This window comes from Ptychodera flava, chromosome 10, assembly GCF_041260155.1.
Source record: "Ptychodera flava strain L36383 chromosome 10, AS_Pfla_20210202, whole genome shotgun sequence".
Lineage (NCBI taxonomy): Eukaryota > Metazoa > Hemichordata > Enteropneusta > Ptychoderidae > Ptychodera > Ptychodera flava.
The window spans coordinates 19,963,654-19,982,368 of NC_091937.1; the positions used below are offsets into that span (position 1 = coordinate 19,963,654).

The 18,715-nt window shown below is 38.4% G+C and overlaps 1 protein-coding gene across 5 annotated transcripts in view; it reads right to left on the minus strand.

The window, feature by feature from the left end:
- Positions 1 to 18,715, minus strand: part of LOC139142199 (AT-rich interactive domain-containing protein 1B-like) — a 54,305-nt gene that overhangs the window by 22,132 nt on the left and 13,458 nt on the right. For 4 of the 5 annotated variants that reach the window (XM_070712053.1, XM_070712058.1, XM_070712054.1 and 1 more), the window contains exons 3-6: positions 13,920 to 14,102; positions 12,502 to 12,612; positions 1,109 to 1,352; positions 36 to 164 (exon numbers count right to left, since the gene is read on the minus strand). In XM_070712053.1, the coding sequence (XP_070568154.1) occupies positions 36 to 164; positions 1,109 to 1,352; positions 12,502 to 12,612; positions 13,920 to 14,102 (667 nt within the window). The remainder of the gene's footprint in view (positions 1 to 35; positions 165 to 1,108; positions 1,353 to 12,501; positions 12,613 to 13,919; positions 14,103 to 18,715) is intronic. The other variant, XM_070712055.1, reaches the window with a different exon arrangement.

An 18,715-nucleotide genomic window follows, 5' to 3' on the forward strand; every position in this document is an offset into this window, starting at 1 on the left:
TTTTTTGATGAATTTGCAAAAGACTGCCTAGTTACCTCTATCCATTGGCCTTTCTTGTATTGACATCGGGGACTGACTGAGTGATTGATGGTTTAGACTTTCTGTTTGACTTGACGGAGGCGGTGGAGGCATTTGGCTAGGTGGCTGTGGTGTCATTGACCTGCCTGTAAATTGAAATACATGTACACAAAACATAAGTTTTTTCTCCCGCTGCATTGCAAGCTCCATCTGCATCTCGATCCACTAACAAAATTCTCAATTTTGACAAAAAATGTCACAATCAGTATGAAACATTCCCAGAAAACAATCTGGCTATAAACTGTCTCCTGGAAATCCTTTCATCAGAACTGTATTGGTATGGTAACTGAGATGACAAAAGTAACAGGGGTTCAAATTCTCACACAATATCAATAATACAAAATCACAACATATATCCAACGATTCCTCTCAAAACATTAACCATTTTCTCTGACCTCGGCAAAACATTGCTTCTACTCTCTATGAAATCACTTATCTCTATTTTTTTCATTGAAAATAAAATGAAAAGTTATAGAAATCACACACTACAATTTGTGCACTTCTGGTACAATTCCAGAGTCACAGGTTTTGCAACTTTTCCTTGAGCACGGTCAGTTCAAATAGGTAACTTGTGATTCTATGAAAATGATAATGCGCCCTTTCAACTTCACTCTAGACCCTAAGATAATCTTGAATAATTGTAACCAAACCACCTAGGATATGCTAGAGTTGTAATACGGTCTGGATTGGAAGATTGTGAATGAGGTCACTTGAAATACAGAGCGGGATAAAAGAGAGGATTTGAACCATACTGATGTAAATCAAACAGAATATAAAAATATTCAAATCAATTGGCAATGAATTTAACACACATGATTTGTGACACTTGGCCGAACCTCAAAGGATTTACGAGCAGATCCAGCAAACAGATGTGTTCCCCTGCGATTAAAAAAGTTTGTCTGTCCTAGTTCTGCACACTACATTCCCCAAAGGACAGGTTTGCTGAGATCTGGACATACTTGCCATGGGGGATGAGGTGGAAAGAAAGTGCTGGTCACTACAGATCCACATGAATAGAACACTACTGTACCTTGTACGCTGGCAGGAGACATGGACGACCTGGAGATGTGGCTGGCAGGCGAACCTACGGGCGACGGAGACGGCCTCAGCGCGGACACTGAAGGGTGGACGTGAGGAGACTGTACAGGTGTGCTAAATCCGTCATTGGACGATGACTGCGACGACGGCTGACTTTGGCTAGTACTCGTGGGTGGGACGTTTCCCTGATTGACCTCCAAGCCCGACGGCAAATCATCTATCGCACCTGACAAGTCCTGTGAGACAGAGAGAAAAGTGAAAACATTTTGAAATTCTGCCGAGACAAAGTGTTTGAAAAGATTGCATTGATTTATCAAATTGGCGATCAACTAATATTGTACTATGTACACAAGCTGTACAGTTAAATTCTACATCAAGATTTACGTATACAGATGAATGTATCTCATAGTATCTTCAAAGCTTAACTTGATTCAGAAAGATCAAGTTCAAATCAAACCTGTTCTACAGTTAGCTGCGTTTGAGGTGACTTTTTCCATCTTTCAGAAATTTTTTTTGTCAAACTCTATTATCAATTCATAGCAGGGCAGTAAATTACCCACAGTTCCCTTGCTCTTATGGCGGCTCAATAAATCCTGATTGAAAGGGCTTCATCTGTCTGATAGCATCTCTATGTCGCCATGACAACGATGTCAGAGGTCAATGATGACAATGAAGCTGAGGGTTCCACACATACATGTCACTCATGCACTACTGCAGCCGTGCAGAGACAAGGAATGGTTCAGAAAGATGGCAAATGAGGAAAGAAAGAAAGATAAGATTGGAAAGCTAGGGATGTAGAATTGTGAGAAAGACAATGTCAACTTCTCAGTCTGGCAGATATAATTAGAAGATTCCATTTGGCGACAAATTCAAGGACATTTTTTGATAAAATCACCTGATAACAGTGTAAGAATTGGTTGGCGGTTGGTTCTACTTGTTAATACAAATTTACCAAAATGTATCAGTGAAGCGGTGTTATTGGTAAGAGCAGAGCCTTGGCAAAATGTTCTGTGTTAAATTTTACTACAGTTCTACTTTTCATGAAGGTATATCAATGCAATTGTAATAGGGGACAACTGTAATGGTACCAAGGGTTCCACAAACCATGTATGTACCTATGTTAGCAAACCTTAACTGAAAACAATATATGAAATCATACTGAATTACAAACACGTGTTACAGCTACTGATCAGCCAGGGAGGGTAAATACCCGCTCTGGATGGAAATGCACCATTATACATGGAGATTGTGACTCAGAATTGAATTTACTAAGAATCCCTAAACCAAAATGTCCAGATGCCATTTCACTAGATTGGGAACTATATGTAAGCTGTATATGTGCTTGGCAGATCAGCGTTACCAACATAGACACAGCTTTGCAAACCCTATTGGGCTTTTGATATCAACATTTGCTTATAAGTATGTCCATCAAGTTCTCAATGAAGATAATCTATTTCACTATATAGCTTGCTAAATGACAGTGAAAGACAAAGTATTGTCAGTTACGCGTGCTTCCCATCACTATCAATAAAGAGGTTGGCTTTATTAAATATGAGGACGACAACTGGTATAATTCATAAAATACTGTCGACAAAATGATTTGTTTTTTACCAATTTCTTATGGTGTCACTCAATTATTCTGTATATTGATGCTCCTATCTGTTAACCTGTTCACCCCTAATTTCCTGTAAAAAGATCCGCATTCACCAGTGTCAACGATGGGTTTTGGGCTAAACCATGAATGGTGAGAGGGCAAAAAGCAATGGGTATGATGTACACAAGTCTGATAGTAAAACCTAGACTGGTATACCTTAACGCTGTTGACGGCGGAGCTAGGAAAAGAAATTTGGTCATCGTTTTCATTTTTCCAAAATATAACAAGGACGAAAAAGATTAGACACTGGTATTAACCCTTTGAGTGCCAAAGTCAATTTTTGTCGTCATTACAAAATATACACCCCAGTCAAATTTTTTCAGACATTTGCCAAAATTTTGATAAAAACTGTAGCAATTGAAACATGATTTCTATTTGCTCCAAAATTATCAAAACAAATACAGAAAAATTCATAAAAATTGGTAAAATGTTGCACTAAAATTTTGGTGCAAAAAATTACTGCACTCAAAGGGTTAAGTCATCCTTGTTATGATTGTGGACAGGTATCAACGCAGTATTTTGAAACTCCCCAGTTCAACATGGTTCCAGTGACACTGAAATTTACTCACACATTCTATTGTTCAACAAGCAGACTGGCAAATTCATAGTTTCGAGAAAAAAAAATTTAGTCTTACTCCTTAGACAATTGAATTTGCCTTTCCTCCTGAATAAAGCACCACTACGCATTGTATGATCTATCATACTTATCTGATCCTTGCTTTCTCAAGACCATTTTAGACGACAAACCAATTTTTGGTTGCCTTGGAAGGCGCAGTTGCCATAAAATTAAACGTGACATTGTACCCAAAATGGAAAACGATTGTTGTCATTCCATTCAAAACCGATTTCTCCGTCGATAAATTGACTAAGTGCATACTACGGCAAACATTTTGAAACCCGAAGGAAACGTGACTTTCAAGCAGCAACAAATACCTACAGCCCAACTGCCATTAAATTTCACCAAAATCAAACCTTATTCCGTCAACGCAGCATTCAAGAACATCAATATCCCTTATTAAATGTTGTTTTTTAATCATCTACTTTACACACAGACCACTTCCAAGGACAACTCACAAGTTCACGTCATAAAAAAGTCCCGTACGATCACAATTCAAGTCTGACTATCATCCACATTGTGTTGAAATGCATGTGATAATCATCACTGATAGCTTCGTTGAACCGAACTCCGAGCAATATCCACAGAAATAGCACAGGGCAACCCAAGGAGGGTGTCACGGTCACAATATTCAATGCTCTTCACATGTGAGCACTCATTTCATTTCAAAATTGCACTTTCACTTTTAGACTACACATTATGCAGCTTGCAGAACCAACCGACAAATCTTTCACTTTTACCTGCTGGCAAAGTTGTCAAAGTGGTTCAACAACTGAAAGAATATTGGAAGCAGGTATTTTTACCACTTACCGACGACAAATCGGAACATTGTTGGATAATGTAACCAAATATATTGAATCTCCTATTTAAGAAATTACACCCTAAATGCATGACTCAGTCATTTCCATGAAAAACGCCAGCTATTCCCCTCAAAATCATTTTTACAAGGGACAGCATCATATACAAAAGTCTCTGTTTGTCCTGTGAATTCAACAAATCTGTCTTTTTTAAGATATTACCACAAACTTTCTGATCCGATATGTTTCATACATCCTGTACAATCATGGCACAACACGATGTTGATATTGAAATCTGAAAAAACTAAATGCTTCATTGGAAAATAGTGGGCCCTGGTACCGTCACTGTATTGTTTATATCTGAGGATGCCACACATTACAAATATAACGGACAATTCCTGCGATTATACTGAAATTTCCACGTGGAATAAAAGTCAGTACAGTCTCCCTGCTAATTGATGTTGTTTTTATTGATCATTCCGGTTTCTTTCCTTATTCTAGAAACCCAGGGAAGTGTTCCTCCATCCTCTCTCAACCCTCCCTGTGATGTTTCTCATCACCATCCTTATCAAGCCCGACAGAATGAATTCTGAATTTTTATTAATTTATTCTGTGTATAAAGTTGAGGCAACAAATAATTACCACGAAATCAGGAATTTTTTTTCCTGGCAATTTTGTTTTGAATATGAATAACCAGACACACAGACAGTGGATACAGTTTAGCTATAGATAACTGATGCCTACCATTACTGATACACAAATAGTAAAATGGAAGCTAAAAAGCCACCAACTCACAAGGAAAAACTTCAAACAGTCACAGCTAATAATCGCAACAGACCTCCTTGATTTTGCGTAGTTGAGACTGCACTGTATTGATATTACGGAAACTTTTAATTGCAAATTTGTAACGAAAATAATCTCACAAGTGTGTGATAAGTTGTCGCACCGAGACTGGATGGATGACACTTCCCATTTCCATACATCCTTGATATTCAGGAACCTAATTAACTCTTGACTCCAAATTATCTCAAGGACTGAGTAAAGATGAATCGGCACAAAGGGAGGAACAAAAATGATTCTGTCCAGCGATTCCGACAAGAGATGAAGCTTTAAAGCGTACCTTGAGCTTCTACATCAGCTCTATGATTTTAGCGATTTTAATGAGCCATTTATCGGTAAATGAGAAAATTACCATAATCTCGCAAATCATTTCACTATGACTGAGTGTCATTCATAGTCATTTCAGTAACGTAAGCTCCTTCCCGAAAGCGATCGCTTACATCTTTTTTAATGGAGAGAGAGAGAGAGAGAGCCGAGCCACTCTCCGATGGGCTGGCTATAGATGTAGTGCAAAGCGTTGTCAAGATAGATTACCGCCTGCACCTTCAGCAAAGGCTTTCATGAGACGCAGCAACTCAGGCTGCGCATTGGCTAAATGGGAAGCAGATATTGTAGCTCAACCGAACTGCTAAACCTGGGATATCTAAATCCTATCATTGTTTGTACAGCAGTTGAAGACAACGCGTGATGAAAAAAGGAATATTCTTCCAAATTTGACGAATCTGTCCTTGAAAGATAGGGATAACGGTAAAACTGTGACAAGGACTATAGTACCATCTGTTTTCGAAGTGAACGTACTACATTAGCACTTAAATAATTATAAGTGATGAATTTTTAAGGGGGCATTTTCACACAGAGAAAAACTTCCCTTGTGTTTCAAACAGGATTCCGTCGACTTCAATCCGGAGATCTTCCTTACTGAACAAAGTGTCTTTCAAATGTTGCTAAATGCTTTCACCTTCAAGAAAACTGTATATGATATTGGGGGAGGGGGGAAGAGGGTAAAAACAATGTGATAACAAATTTATACATGCCTACAATGTTTTGCTCAAAAATTTATTTCAGTTGAAGTGTGGGATCCTCAATTTATTAAATTGAGAATCCCACACTTAAATGGCATGAAGTTGAGTGGTTTCGTCATAACCCTTCAATACCGTGCTTTTTGGACACCATTGATGTAAAGAGGTCACATTCAGAAAGAATTCGGGGTGAAACTTTTCACACACTGTTATTTTAGTCAATGTTGAAAGAACTTATTTGAAAATCAAGTTTCACTGAGGAAGTTGAAAAACATCACAAAAAGCTTATAGAACTTCAATGAGGAACTCCTATTTCACTTGTCAGCGTTTCTCAGTGGTCTCAGTTTTGCTTTAACCTTGGCATTTTGGAACAAGATTACTATTTTCACAGGATAAAATTGACAATAAAAGTGATAAGAATAATTCGTTCCTTCCCTATTCACATATTTTTATCAAAGGAACAACATATTTTTTTTTAAATGGTTCTAGGAGATGGCAAATGATATACAGTAGGCGCAAGAGATATGTCGCTTCAATGTATGGAGATCAAACTGAGCCGTCAACAAAACAAACTAAAAGGAAAAAAGAAAGAAAGAAAAAATCTACTGGTACTATAAAAATATTTTTTTTTTCAAAAAAATTATTGAGCAAATGAAATCTTTGATCATTATTTGATGCAGGTGGTGGAATATAACAATATAAAGAGCTGACAACCAGTGGTACATTATGCGTCTGGCCGGCAGAGTTGAAACTAACAGATAAGCTCACTATCTCTGCACAAAAGGTTGAAAAACAGAGATGTACATATGTGGGCTGACACACAAAAAATACGTCCAAATGCGAATAATAAAACAAGACAATTAATCAGTGTAAACCCTTTGAAAAGCATTTACACACACAATCTCCGTACAGCCAGACCATGTAAAAATCCTGCCACACGCAGAAATTTTTGCCCTCAAATTTTCCTGAAGGAGAGTACTTACTGTGGGAATTAGGCAGCGACTGAACTTTTGCTCGGTGGGTAGCGGACTGGTTCCACTTTGCTAATGCATTGTAATGCTGTAACAGCCCCCAAATGCTGCATGCACGCACAGCGGTGACAGAAATTGAACCGAGTCATTTGCATATCCCAATCGTGTTAAAACCTAGCACCCAACACCACAATGTGAATATTTTTTTTTCTGTATTTTCTTGTTATCATTGGCGTCTGCCAACCGTTTCAACACACTGGGTATCTTTATACTTTGCTACACTGTTCTTGATCACTGTGACTATGAGCCTGTGCCAGGTCCTCCTCCTACTATTTACTTCTACAGTAAAAAATTTCTCAATTTCCAATAGCCTTGGCACGGCAAAGGCTGGTAAAACGCTCTCAATGCCTTCATGTGCCCTATTGTTCACTGCCTTTTAGTATGAAAGCCTAATGGTTTATTTATAAGGCAGCTCATTTGCATAAAAGTAGTTCCGGCTGAGCTTTCCATCTATGTCCTATTCCAACCTGGGGGATGAAAAACACACTGACTTGGGGCTTTTTTATGGAGTTTTGACTTGAGTTTCACTTCATAATACACATCAGAATTAAATGTACAAATTTACAAATTTTACTGGACACATTTTCAGCAGCCGTGCTGCCGTTTTTGGCCTTTTTTGCATTTCACCAGAAACAGCAACATAATAAATGAAAATAAACAAAGAGAATTTCCAGTTACATATTAAAAGCCCGCAGTTTAAAGCCAGATCTCTGAGCCATCTCGATTTTATCCACTTCAGCAAGGATTTGCGTTTCAATCCACTTATATTTTAAAATGAGACGATCTCGTATTTGACTGATTCGGGTACTTACACTAAATTTGAGTCATTTTCAACAGAGGAAAAGGTCAGCCCTTGACAATACAGTGAAGCAAAGAAGGGTTGGGCAGCCATTCAAGTCGGGAATAATGTCAAAATTGACTTCTCCTCCACAATATTCTTAACAAGTTAAAACTTTCTCCTCTGGTTACAGTGTAACATGATTATTTGTCCTTCATTGTCAGCAGCTCGCACCGCAAAAAACCAAATCTTTTTTTAAAACATGCATATTTTACCATTTTAAGGTTCTAATTTCCTCCCTGCATGTGTGCACAACAAACTGACATTGCACCAGTTTCAACTGCCTAAAAACTTATCCACACAATCTCAAACCCCTGATTTTTACAGTCTGTTTAACTTTAACCCCTAAAATTAACCCATCTAAACGTCAACCATTTATTCTACATTATGGGCGTTTTATGAGCATTCAATTTAGAAACAGTACTAAAATATATCTTCATTCATAACGCGGTAATTGTTGTCAAATTAGAAACTTCTCTTACATCAATTAATCAACTGTCCCATATTCAGGCAAGCGTTTCAAGGTCAGGGGCTCAATACTATTTTAGGTGATGCATAATTTGCATAATTAATGACAATTACATGTACTGTCCTGGAATAAATTGGGCTGAGCGTAAAGGTTATGTAAGGCCATTCCCTTTTCTGTATATTAGGATAACACAAGGTGAAGACATTCTTGAGAAAGGTGAAACTAATTTTTTGTAACTTTTTAGTAGCATTCCCGCAGCCTGGGTTGATGCAAGGAGAGGTTGGAAATTTGTGATGTGTTTCCGCCGTAAATTGAAACGACAGGTGACTGATTGTAAAAAAGAGACGACTTGGTGCATGCTTGCCGTTGTTTCCACTCAATGAACTCCCTTGCCATATGGATCTCCAATGACTGCCAGCCTCCGGGACCTTTGACCTTTGACTCCGAAAGGTCACCGGGACAGCCACGTTTTGATTTCACTGATAAACTGCTGGTTCAATAGAGTCAGGTAACACAGGAGATTAATGAAGGACAGAAATTCCCACTGATGATTCACACAGCCGCCAAAAATAACTCCGGAGTTGCTCGTTTGCAATCATTCTGAAGTCCACATCACCAGCTGTCAGCAACTGTTCAAAACAACTGTGATACACAAACTTTACAAAATCCTCAGCTTAACATATGATAAATATTTCACCGGGGAAAATTGTGATGTTGACCTTAAAAACCTCTTGTCATTAAATCAAGCACTGCACACTCATTCAAAATTATAAGAACTTGTTTTCAGGTAATAAAGCGCATAAAATTTTCCCGCCAAAATTTATCATGCAGCACTTACAGAACAGCAAGATTTTTCACAAATTTCCACTAACTACTTTGAAAAATTCATTCGTGTACTTCACAAGATGAAAGACTCAGCCAGTTAAAATGTTTGGGAATTTAGAAAGCCACCCTGTTCCGTTGGAACTCAAGAAACCTAGAATAGGTTTTGCTATCAATATTCCAATGTCACAACTTTTTCAAGTTTCACAAATTTTTGTGATGGTGTCTCCAGCACTCACGGATAACCAACTATGGGAGCAATATGTAGCTGCTTTCACACACGGATCTATATGTTTTAAACTGTTTCATCTTGGACTGAAAGACGCTAAATTTGGCAAGCGAAATTCAAAGAGTATCACAATCTGTCTGTCGTTTCCATCACATTACTCTTTCAAAAGGTATAGATAACTTGTTGTGTTTCATCACTCCTTTTGTCTGCAAGTTCTCAATGTTCATGGCAGAATGAAATGAAAGGATTGTGTACAGGCATCATCACGTATCCTTCCATCCCTGACTCAAATTTCTGATAGCTTGGGTTTTCAATGCTGCAGTTGCACCTATGTACACGTATCCTTCCATCCCTGACTCAAATTTCTGATAGCTTGGGTTTTCAATGCTGCAGTTGCACCTATGTACCCCATATTCAGGACCGCATTGGTCCTGTGTAACCACATATTTCAATGGTGCCCTGGGACACATAGAAAACCCACACTCCAGGAATTATGACAGTTGATCTGAAGAGGGACCCATCACTGCCACCTAACCATAATAACAACACTTGTTCTCCGGAACAACCATTGTTGCGTTTTCAAGCACTGGGTAGATTACAAAATAAGCCGATTTCACAAAAAGTGCTTACACGAAATAAAGGGATGACATCAATTTTTAGAGAATGTACGGTGTTGTGCCAGTCATAGGAACACAGATAAGCTTTCATGTAATCCACTAAAGTACCAGTGAGGATACCTGATCATCATGGCAGTAGTACCCACAACATACAATCAACACCCTTGATGTTTGCTGGACCAATGTGACACTTGAACTTCAATAACTCTTTCAACCCTTTGAGCGCCAACGTCAATTTTTCTCACCTTTATAAAATATACCACAGTAAATTTTTCTCAGATTTTTGTCAAAATTTTGATGAAAAAACTCTAGCCAATAAAATATGATGTCCATTTGGTCTAAAATTATCAAAACATTTCAGAAAAATTCATAAAAAATTGGTGAAATGTGGCAGCAAAATTTAGATGGGAAAAATTACAGCACTCAAAGGGTTAAATAAGTCTGCTTTCCCAGCACCTGAAAAACTACACCACAGCTACAAAAACATCTATTTCCTTTTTCACATATTTTTCATTTCTTCTGTATCTGACATAACAGCATACAAACTAGCTCACTTGAGACATTCATGCATATATGAACTTCTGACAACATCTTTTGCAACTAAAACTATCATAGACGGTTTTACTTTACAAGTTCATGAATTATTTTTTAATTTTTTTAGGAAGAATCTGTGTAAATGTTTTTTTTTTAATGACCACTGTGAACCAAGGAGGGGTCTGTGCCATGAGATATAAGCGCATCACTAGAGTTTTTATGAATTTGTGTAAATTCAAACTTGTTTTCTACAACATACTTGCCACGTTCTGTACATCCACATCACTATTCAAATCAGCATAGTGTGGTTAGTGGGAGAAAGCCTTGCCCACTTTTTGAGAGTCGAAGACAAAAAATTCGGTACATATGATGAATCGTGACAGCGTTATTTACACACCAATATCGCAAGACGAAGTAAACATATTGAAATAACGGTGTTGCCCACCAAATCATGATCACGGCTCCTTCAGTATAAGTCAATTTAAAAGTGACTTTGAGCTATTACATCGCAATTTATGTAAGAGAGACAATTGACCAAATTTCCAAATTGACAGGGGATCAACCTTCTTTTGAGCATGATTAAAATAACGCCGCTGTGACCACGGTAAACTGAAATTTCAATGAGTAAACACATCTGATCCTGTGCCTGAGTCGCTCAGCACTGAGTCAACTTAAAAGAAAGGCAGAGGTCACAGTGTGTCAACATTTGATACATTGTAGGAGAACTCCATATGTTGCTGTCTTTCTTCTGAAGTATGGGTCACAGAACAACAATGTCAGGGAATCCCTGGTCTAGAAATTCACAGCCACTTCATGCAGCCAAACAGAGAAGGAATTGCATTACACACGCCTCAGAATCGATGTGTTCGTCCTCTGAAAGGTGTACCACTCGACTCAGACTGGGACAGACTGTATCCACACAACCGAGTTATGTCACCCGTGTTCACACAGCCAAACTTCCACATATACCACCGCACATAAAGGTCAGCCCAGACAGACTTGGGCATATTTGTTTCGAGTCTGAGATCTATGCCTGTCTGGCGGAAAGTCAGCCTGTGCTGTAAAGGCAGATCAGAGGAACACACTACGGACATGTGAAAGAAGCCAAGTGTGCACATGCATACAGATCCAAACACCCTGACACACGCACACATACACATAGAGACATTACAATCTATGATATACACAGAGTCAACGGAGTAGATCTAATCATGTAAGTCATTTTCTGGGTATGTAGTAAATAATGTGAAAAATAATTTTCACACATTTTTTTTCAGTTAATACACAAACATATTTTTGAACAAGATTTCAGGTATAATGTATATATGCGTGCAAATTCTCTTCCAGTTTTAATAAACCCAATACAACTATGACTCTCACATCAGAGTAAAATAATTCTGATTATACAGGAAAATGTCCTAGCAAAAACAGAAATACTTTTCTCGCAGTGTTGTTCGGTTTCATGGGGAGAGGAAATACAGAAGATGACAGGAGTGATGATTGTAGAAAGAAGACTTGGTGGAAAAATTATCAGAAATTTGCTTTTTGGCGGGAAAGCGTGACTCCACACACAAATAACATGATGAAGTTCTTGCACGAGACATGTCTATGTTTTATATAGAAAGGTGAAATTCTTCACATTTCACAAAATTATCCATTTAAAATCAGGTAATTTTTTAGAAGATAGATTCTCTAAAAATAGATAGGCAACAGTATTTGTATGATTTCTAAGCTAAAATTAATCGTTTTTCATGAAAACACAAATTAGAGAAATTCTGAAGGTTTCAGCAAAATCTATATCGTAGCTACAGCCGAGGTATGATTTAATTCATACACAAAATTCTAAAATAGCACTTTCTAAATTTGTCACACAAAAAAGCAGACATAATTGCAATCGCCCTCTGAGTGAAGAAACTTACTGGTAAGCTAGGGGGCCTCTGTATCATATTGATATCCTCTTGCTGAGCTGGCATAGGGGGAATCACACCCGGTTGCCCCCTAGAATGGCTTGTATTCATCATTTGGGGTTGCTGCAAAATCATATGTTGTGAAAAGAAAACTTATTCACCCTGAGAGAGTGCAAACACAACGAAGGGAACTTTATTACAGTCAACTTTTTAGCGTGAAAGTGAGGGGGAAAAAATCAAGCTTTGATTTAGGTCAATCTACACCACTGTGAGATAAATACGCATTTTTATGTGCGCTGAGATTTTAAAATTAGGTCATACTGCATATCCACTGAACTTGTTCCGTAATTTCATCTACTAAAAGATTCTCATTTGGGAAGAGGTTTATAAATAATTATCATACACCTTTACATACTAACACAACAATTAAATCTAAAACAAATAACAAATATATCTGTAAATTCAAATTTCTACTTTAGCTGCAACTGGCAAGTCTACAGCCACTGCGCTGTACACGTGGTGACCTCCAGAAAACAAATGGATATCCGCTAGTATTGAAGTGGGCCTGGCTAACTCAATGAACATGATGAAATATGTTGAAGATTTATAACGCTGTCAGACAACAGCTGTAATCACGCACTGAAAAGACGGGTCAATGTGTTCAAACAGACAGAATTTGTCAACACAAACATTTTCAGTTATAAGTCCCTTCATATTATCTATCATCCGCACAATTTATTGCTGTTTCATTTTCTATATTCTATTTTTAACTTTTTTTTTCTTTTTCAAAGCTGTATTTGAGAAAAATTACTTGAGAAATATTTTGCGAATATCTTGATGTTTTTGTAAAGCTTCAATCAACCTTTTTAACAGGGTCGCCTGTCTCTATCAAAGTTAGCCAGAAATTTTAAGACATACTCTGTTATCCAGTCGTTTATTATCATAATTTATTTTGCCTTTTTTTTTTAAAGTAATTTTTGAGTAAAGTCAGAGCCTGACACGTTTTGTTCTATTTGTGAGGCCTGTCGTACAAATCTGGACTGATTTTCACTTGAACATTTAGGTAAATTTGCAAAAGTCATGAAAAATGGCGGCATTTTCGTAACACTTGCCTACCTACAACGTGGTGAAGCTCCCTGTTGCCTGAACTACACCCCTTACCGTAGTTTTCTCCTTACTCACCAGTGTGGCCTACAAAAGTGTTCACACTCGGACTACTAGTCTTTGGGAAACATCTATCAGATGTAACTGTGCACAACACACTGTACGTTATTTTTAATTTATCAAAAGTGATCGTGTATGTTACAAAGTCACTGCAACAGGTGCCAACAACTATAACACAGCCACAAAACAGCTGATTCTCACAGACGAAAAAAAATATTCACAAAAAAAAAAAATTTGGAGTGAAGAATCACCGACGTATCGTTTACCTGTCCTGGCATTGGTTGTCCCTGCTGCTGGCTCCATTGCTGCTGTTGCTGCTGCAGCATGTAAGGCTGCGACGGCTGTTGAGGCTGTGGTTGTTGCTGCTGCTGTTGTTGCTGCTGTTGTTGTTGCTGCTGCTGCTGAGAGTAATTAGATTGTTGACCTTGTTGTCCATAGTGTTGAGACATCTAAAAATACGCAAAACATGAAAACTGTGTTACCGCTTGCCGTGTCACAGAAAATTCAGGGTGTTTGAAAGCAGTTGAGTTGTTGACCTCGCGCTCTATCCCGTTGAGGCATCTAAAACAATCCCAGAAATACCCAAGTTCTGTTACGTTCTCACATCACAGATATTCTGGCTGTTTAAAGCTGGTGAAACAGTCTCTCCAACCCTTTCACCATACCAGTTTGTACAACTATCTTTTCCATGACAAAAATGGACCTCTCCAATGTTGATTCAATCAATTCATTTCAGTGCCTCCCACCAGTATGTCAAAACTGTACAAAAATTGTTGAATACAAATTGCCAGTCCAACGAAGTACTTACATCCAGAAACAGAAAGAGCTTGTGTACAAATAAATAAGCCTTAGCAAAAAAAGTCCAACCAGAATAACACTTGCAATACTGTAGAAATGCTTAGGCATATCCATGATAAGCTCTCTCCTACATTTTGTTCCAAGAGAAATATATTTTTCCTAGTTTTCTTAATGTGACAGCATTTTTAGGCGCAAAAAGTGTCTTCAATTTGTACATTACAGGAGGGTTGAAATAATAGGAAGAAATGTTGGACTTATAAAAGGGGGTGAAGATGTTAGACTCAAGAGCCAGTGATAAAAGAGCTGTTGATTTTAGTTGTTGCAACTTTTTGTCAACAAAACTCAAATTTCAAATGATTTTACAGAAGTCTTCAGTTAAGTCAGTGATTTTTGCATTTTACTCACAATGTCAAGATTGCATGAAAACATTTCCTTCCGTGATGAAGTATTAAATTTTCATTTTGTCCCCGACATATATGTTTGAAAGAAAACTCGAAAAACTGTTTAATTATCTGGTAATATTTAAATTCACATGAAGCTGTACAATTACAAATGTCAAACAAAGGCCATGGAAGACTTCAAATTTCAAAACTGTTATTTTACGCTTTCAGACTTTTACAAGATGATTACAGACTTTCTCTTTTTTGCCGATAGGAAGCAATCAGGCAAGAACAGAAAAATTTTCACATCTGGTTCTGGTTGACTTTATGAACTGAGCAGTTGTGTACATGGGTAATCTGACAAAAATATGAGGACACTGCCTGAGTTTTCATCACCATAGCAACATTGAAAATTCTTACATGAGTTAAAGGGTGTAAGACAACTGAGAAAACTTTCAACATTTTTTTCTAAACCTTTCTGAGTTACAAAGACATCATCCAGCCTGGCGACTCTGTTCGGTTGGAGAATTACCTGTTGGTGATGTTGCACATGTGACAAAAATCTGCAACGGATGATTGATGCGAAATCTTCAATGAGTGGTCTTATTGTTTTTATTTGCTGTTCCAATAAACCATCATAACACAGTGTCACATGATGCATGAACAACATTACGAGGTATATTAATATTCAGGCCAAGGGCAGTTCCATTTACACACTTGACATTGCCCTGGATAGGACAACAAGTCACGACTGAAAACACATTGCTTGTGACCAGTCATTTGTGAAAGAACACAAACAGACAACTTGTCAGTTGTAAAATATGAAGTGTATTAAGATAAATGTTCAGATTTAATGGCAAAGCGAGCTTCTTTGGTTGTAACCTGTTCACCCACGATTCCCTGTAAATAGTTCCTTGATCACCGATGGGTTTGGGCAAAAACATGAACATGAAAGGGTAATAAGAAGTGCATGGTGATATATCTCAGGCTTGGGTTGCTCAGCCTTGTGTTGACATTGAATAATTTTACATAAACATTCCCGTTCAGAGAGAGCAAATTGTTGCAAATTGTACAAGGATTTAGATAGCCATGTAACTTGCTAGAACCAGCCTTCAGACAACCATGTAACTGTTGCTACTAGAAGGTTCAGATAGCCATGTCACTGTTGCTAGTACCAGGGTTCAGACAACAATGTAACTGTGGCTAGCAGTGTGCCCTCTAAGCATAATTTTTGAGTCATGACTCAAAAATATTCTCTGTGACGCAAGAAAATTTTTAGCTGAATAGGAAATAATACATGGTGGGCTCAAGAAAAACAACCAAGTTTTTAAATTGACTCAAGAGTTTTTTGAAATCTTGTTAGTTAGAGGGCACACTGGTGGCTAGTACTAGGGTTCAGATAGCCATGTCACTGTTGCTAGTACCAGGGTTCAGACAACCATGGAACTGTGGCTAGTACTAGGGTTCAGACAATCATGTAACTGTTACTAGTACCAGGGTTCAGACAGCCATATTACCAGGGTTCAAACAGCCATGTAACCATTGCTAGTACCAGCATTCAGATAGCCATGTGACTGTTACTAGTACCAGGGTTCAGATAGCCATGTAACTGTTGCTTGTACCAAGGTTAAGACAACCATGTAACTGTTATTAGTACCAGGGTTCAGATAGCCATGAAACTGTTACTAGTACCAGGGTTCAGATAGCCATATAACTGTTACTAGTACCAGGGTTAAGACAGCCATGTAACTTTTGCTAGTACCAGGGTTCAGATAGCCATGTAACTGTTACTAGTACCAGGGTTAAGACAGCCATGTAACTGTTGCTAGTACCAGGGTTAAGACAGCCATGTAACTGTTGCTTGTACCAGGATTCAGACAGCCATGTAACCATTGCTAATACCAGGATTCAGATAGCCATGTAACTATTGCTAGTACCAGGGTTCAAACAGCCACATAACCATTGCTAGTACCAGAATTCAGATAGCCATGTGACTGTTGCTAGTACTAGGGTTCAGATAGCCATGTAATTGTTGCTAGTAGTACCAAGGTTCAGACAAGCATATAACTGTTACTAGTACCAGGGTTCAGATAGCCATATTACCAGGGTTCAGACAGCCATAGTACTAGGGTTCAGACAGCCATGTAACTGTTGCCAGTACCAGGGTTCAGAGAGCCATGTAACTGTTACTAGTACCAGGGTTCAAACAGCCATGTAACCGTTGCTAGTACCAGGGTTAGGATAACCATATAACTGTTACTAGTACCAGGGTTAAGACAGCCATGTAACTGTTTCTAGTATCAGGGTTCAGATAGCCATGTAACTGTTGCTAGTACCAGGGTTCAGATAGCCATGTAACTGTTGCTAGTACCAGGGTTCAGATAGCCATGTAACCGTTGCTAGTACCAGGGTTAGGATAACCATATAACTGTTACTAGTACCAGGGTTAAGACAGCCATGTAACTGTTTCTAGTATCAGGGTTCAGATAGCCATGTAACTGTTGCTAGTACCAGGGTTCAGATAGCCATGTAACTGTTGCTAGTACCAGGGTTCAGATAGCCATGTAACTGTTACTAGTACCAGGGTTCAAAAAGCCATGTAACCATTGCTAGTACCAGAGTTTAGATAGTCATGTAACTGTTTCTAGTATCAGGGTTCAGATAGCCATGTAACTGTTGCAAGTACCAGGGTTCAGATAGCCATGTCACTGTTGCTAGTACCAGGGTTCAGATAGCCATGTAACTGTTATTAGTACCAGGGTTCAGATAGCCATGTAACCGTTACTAGTACCAGGGTTTAGATAGCCATGTAACCGTTACTAGTACCAGGGTTCAGATAGCCATGTCACTGTTGCTAGTACCAGGGTTCAGATAGCTATGTAACTGTTGCTTGTACCAAGGTTCAGACAACCATGTAACTGTTGTTAGTACCAGGGTTCAGATAGCCATGTAACTGTTATTAGTACCAGGGTTCAGATAGCCATGTAACTGTTGCTAGTACCAGGGTTCAGATAGCCATGTAACTGTTGCTAGTACCAGGGTTCAGATAGCCATGTAACTGTTGCTAGTACCAGGGTTCAGATAGCCATGTAACTGTTGCTAGTACCAGGGTTCAGATAGCCATGTAACTGTTGCTAGTACCAGGGTTCAGATAGCCATGTAACTGTTTCTAGTACCAGGGTTCAGACAGCCATGTAACTGTTTCTAGTACCAGGGTTCAGACAGCCATAGTACTAGGGTTCAGACAGCTATGTAACCGTTGCTAGTACATCACATGACAGAGATTTAGGAAGAGTAAAGTCAGAAATTAAGTGATATCAGACATGTCATGGAAATAGGTTATGTAAGAATGTCTGCAGTCTGCCCTCGTAGCTACAAGACGCACAACAAACCGAGGAAAGTTCTCTTTGAATAAAATTTTACATATTAACATATTAACCTTTACAATGCAATGGTTTTGCCCAAACCTATTGTTAACAATGGTGACTGTGGCACTGTTTATAGGGAACTGGGGATGAACAGGTTAAATACACTCCTGATATAGATGAAGTGACACACACAAGTTTCACTGATTTATGCAAACTGTGAGTCACACTGCACACTGGCTCATAGTACACAGGAGATTCAGTATGTTCTTTTGAGATAAAAATTTTTTGTATCATGAGAGTTCACTGGTATCTCCTTGACAAGATCAAGAAAATTTAATTTTCCTAAATCATTTGGCAAAGGAAACGCAAAATACATTCCATGAAAACTGAATCGAATATAACTTTTCCAAAGCAGTTAAAGACCTGGCAAAATTCAGGCGGCCTTCTCTGACCTAATTATCTGACAAAGCAGAGAGGCAAGTATTGCGATGACACATGAGAATTGGCGACAGCTTT